Here is a 1,752-nt window from a genome sequence, read left to right as displayed (position 1 = left end):
AGCGGAAGCTGGGGGGAGAAGCAGCAGCAGCAGCAGCAGATGCAGCAGCAGCAGCAACCGCAGCAGCAGCACGGGCAAAGGGCAAAAACGCAAACAACCCCAGAAGCGACGCACGCAGCGACGTCAATTCCACCAAAAGCAACCACCAGCAGCAGCGAAACCACCAACAGCAACAAAAGCAGCAGCAACAGAAGCAGCAGCAGCAGCAGCAGCAGCTCACGTCCTCAGCTTGTGCCCATTCTTGCAGCGCCGGCCGCCGCTCTGAAGAGACCGCCAAGATAAGGTCCTTGAGGCTGCACAGCAACGACACCCAAAACCCTAAACCCTAAACCCTAAACCCTAAACCCTAAACCAGAAACCCTTAACCCTAACTGGCCGTACATGTGCCTCTTTTCCTGCGCAAGGCGAACTAAACGCCATGTCAGGTTTTCTGCTTCTGTCTCCATCCAGCCACCCTCAGTATCCTGCCACAGCTGCAGCTGCTGCTGCTGCTGCTGCAGCTCCTGTTGCTGCTGCTGCAGCTCCTCCTGCTGCTGCTGCCCTTGCTGCTGTGGCTCTTGTGCGCCTTGCGGCTGTGTCTGCTGCTGCTGCTGCCGGTTTTCCGCCTGCGGCTGGACCTGCTGCTCCTCCTGTTGCTGCTGCCGCGTCGGCGGTTGCTCCTGCTGCTGCTGCTGCTGCTCCTGCTGCTGCTCCTGCTGCTCCTGCTGCTGCTGCTGCGGTTGCTGCTGCTGCTGCTGCTGAGGTCCTTTGCTTTCAACTGTCTCCAGCTCCTCCAACTCATTGTCTATTTCCACTTCCAAGTCCTCTTTGGAATCAATTTCCTGCTTCTGCTCTTGCTGCTGCTGCTGATCTTTGCCGCAGTCTGTGTCCATTTCCGCATATCCCAGCATCTTAGCTTCAGCATCTGCATCTGCTGCTGCTGCTACTATGGTTGCTGCTGTTGCATCTGCTGCTGCTGCTGTTGCCGCTGGAGTTTCCGCTGCCACCGCTGTTGCTGCTTCCGCCAATGTTGCTGCTGCTTCTGCTGCTGCTGGTCTTGCCGCTGCTGCTGCATCTTCAGTGCTAGCCTGTTGCTGTTGCGGCGTTCCTAGACCGCTGTGAGTTGCTGCTGCTGCCGCGTTTGCTGCTGCTGTTGCTCCAGCCGTTGCTGCTGCTGCTGCTGCCTCCGTAGCCGTGGGTGTTGCTGCTGCTGCAGCAATAGTAACTCGCTGCATCTCCTGCTGCAGCAGCTCCAGTCCCCGCAGCGGCAGCAGCAAACCTGCTTCCCTGTTGTACTCTAAGGCCAAGGGGATCCCTGTGCGTTTTGCTGCATCTTCGGGGCGGCTGTTTGCTGCAGCAGGAGGCACGGGGGACACCACCAGCTGCTGCTGCTGCTGCTGCTCGCAATCCTCCGGCGATCCATAGTAGCCGAAGAGCGGCGGCAGCACATGTGCAGGACGCACTGGAAGCAGCAGTTTGTCCGCAGCAGCAGCAGCAGCAGCAGCGTCGGGGCTCAAGTCCCCACGCTGCTGCTGCTGGTGCTGCTGCTTCTGCTGCTGCTGCTGCTGCTGTCCCAGGCGGGCCCAAAGGGCGTCGCGCCCTCGGGCGTCTAAACTGTCTATGTAGGACTGCGCGTACACCGGAAGAAGTGTCTCGTCGTCGCTGCTGCTGCTGCTGCTGTTGCTGTTACTGCTGCTGCAGCAGCTGCTGCTACTGCTACTACTACCATTTTCTGCTGCTGCTGCTGCTGCTGCAGCTGGGCGCGGGGAGAGC

The 1,752-nt window shown here is 59.8% G+C and overlaps 1 protein-coding gene across 1 annotated transcript in view; it reads right to left on the bottom strand.

Moving 5' to 3' along the window:
- Positions 1-1,752, bottom strand: part of ETH_00037985 (PHD-finger domain-containing protein, putative) — a gene marked incomplete at both ends in the record, with an annotated part of 2,217 nt that overhangs the window by 280 nt on the left and 185 nt on the right. The window contains 2 exons of the mRNA XM_013374167.1: positions 221-293; positions 382-1,695. Of these exons, the coding sequence (XP_013229621.1) occupies positions 221-293; positions 382-1,695 (1,387 nt within the window). The remainder of the gene's footprint in view (positions 1-220; positions 294-381; positions 1,696-1,752) is intronic.

Source organism: Eimeria tenella, genomic scaffold (genome assembly GCF_000499545.2).
Source record: "Eimeria tenella Houghton genomic scaffold, Eth_scaff1989, whole genome shotgun sequence".
Taxonomy (NCBI): Eukaryota; Apicomplexa; class Conoidasida; order Eucoccidiorida; family Eimeriidae; genus Eimeria; species Eimeria tenella.
This window is presented reverse-complemented; position numbering and strand designations above follow the sequence as displayed.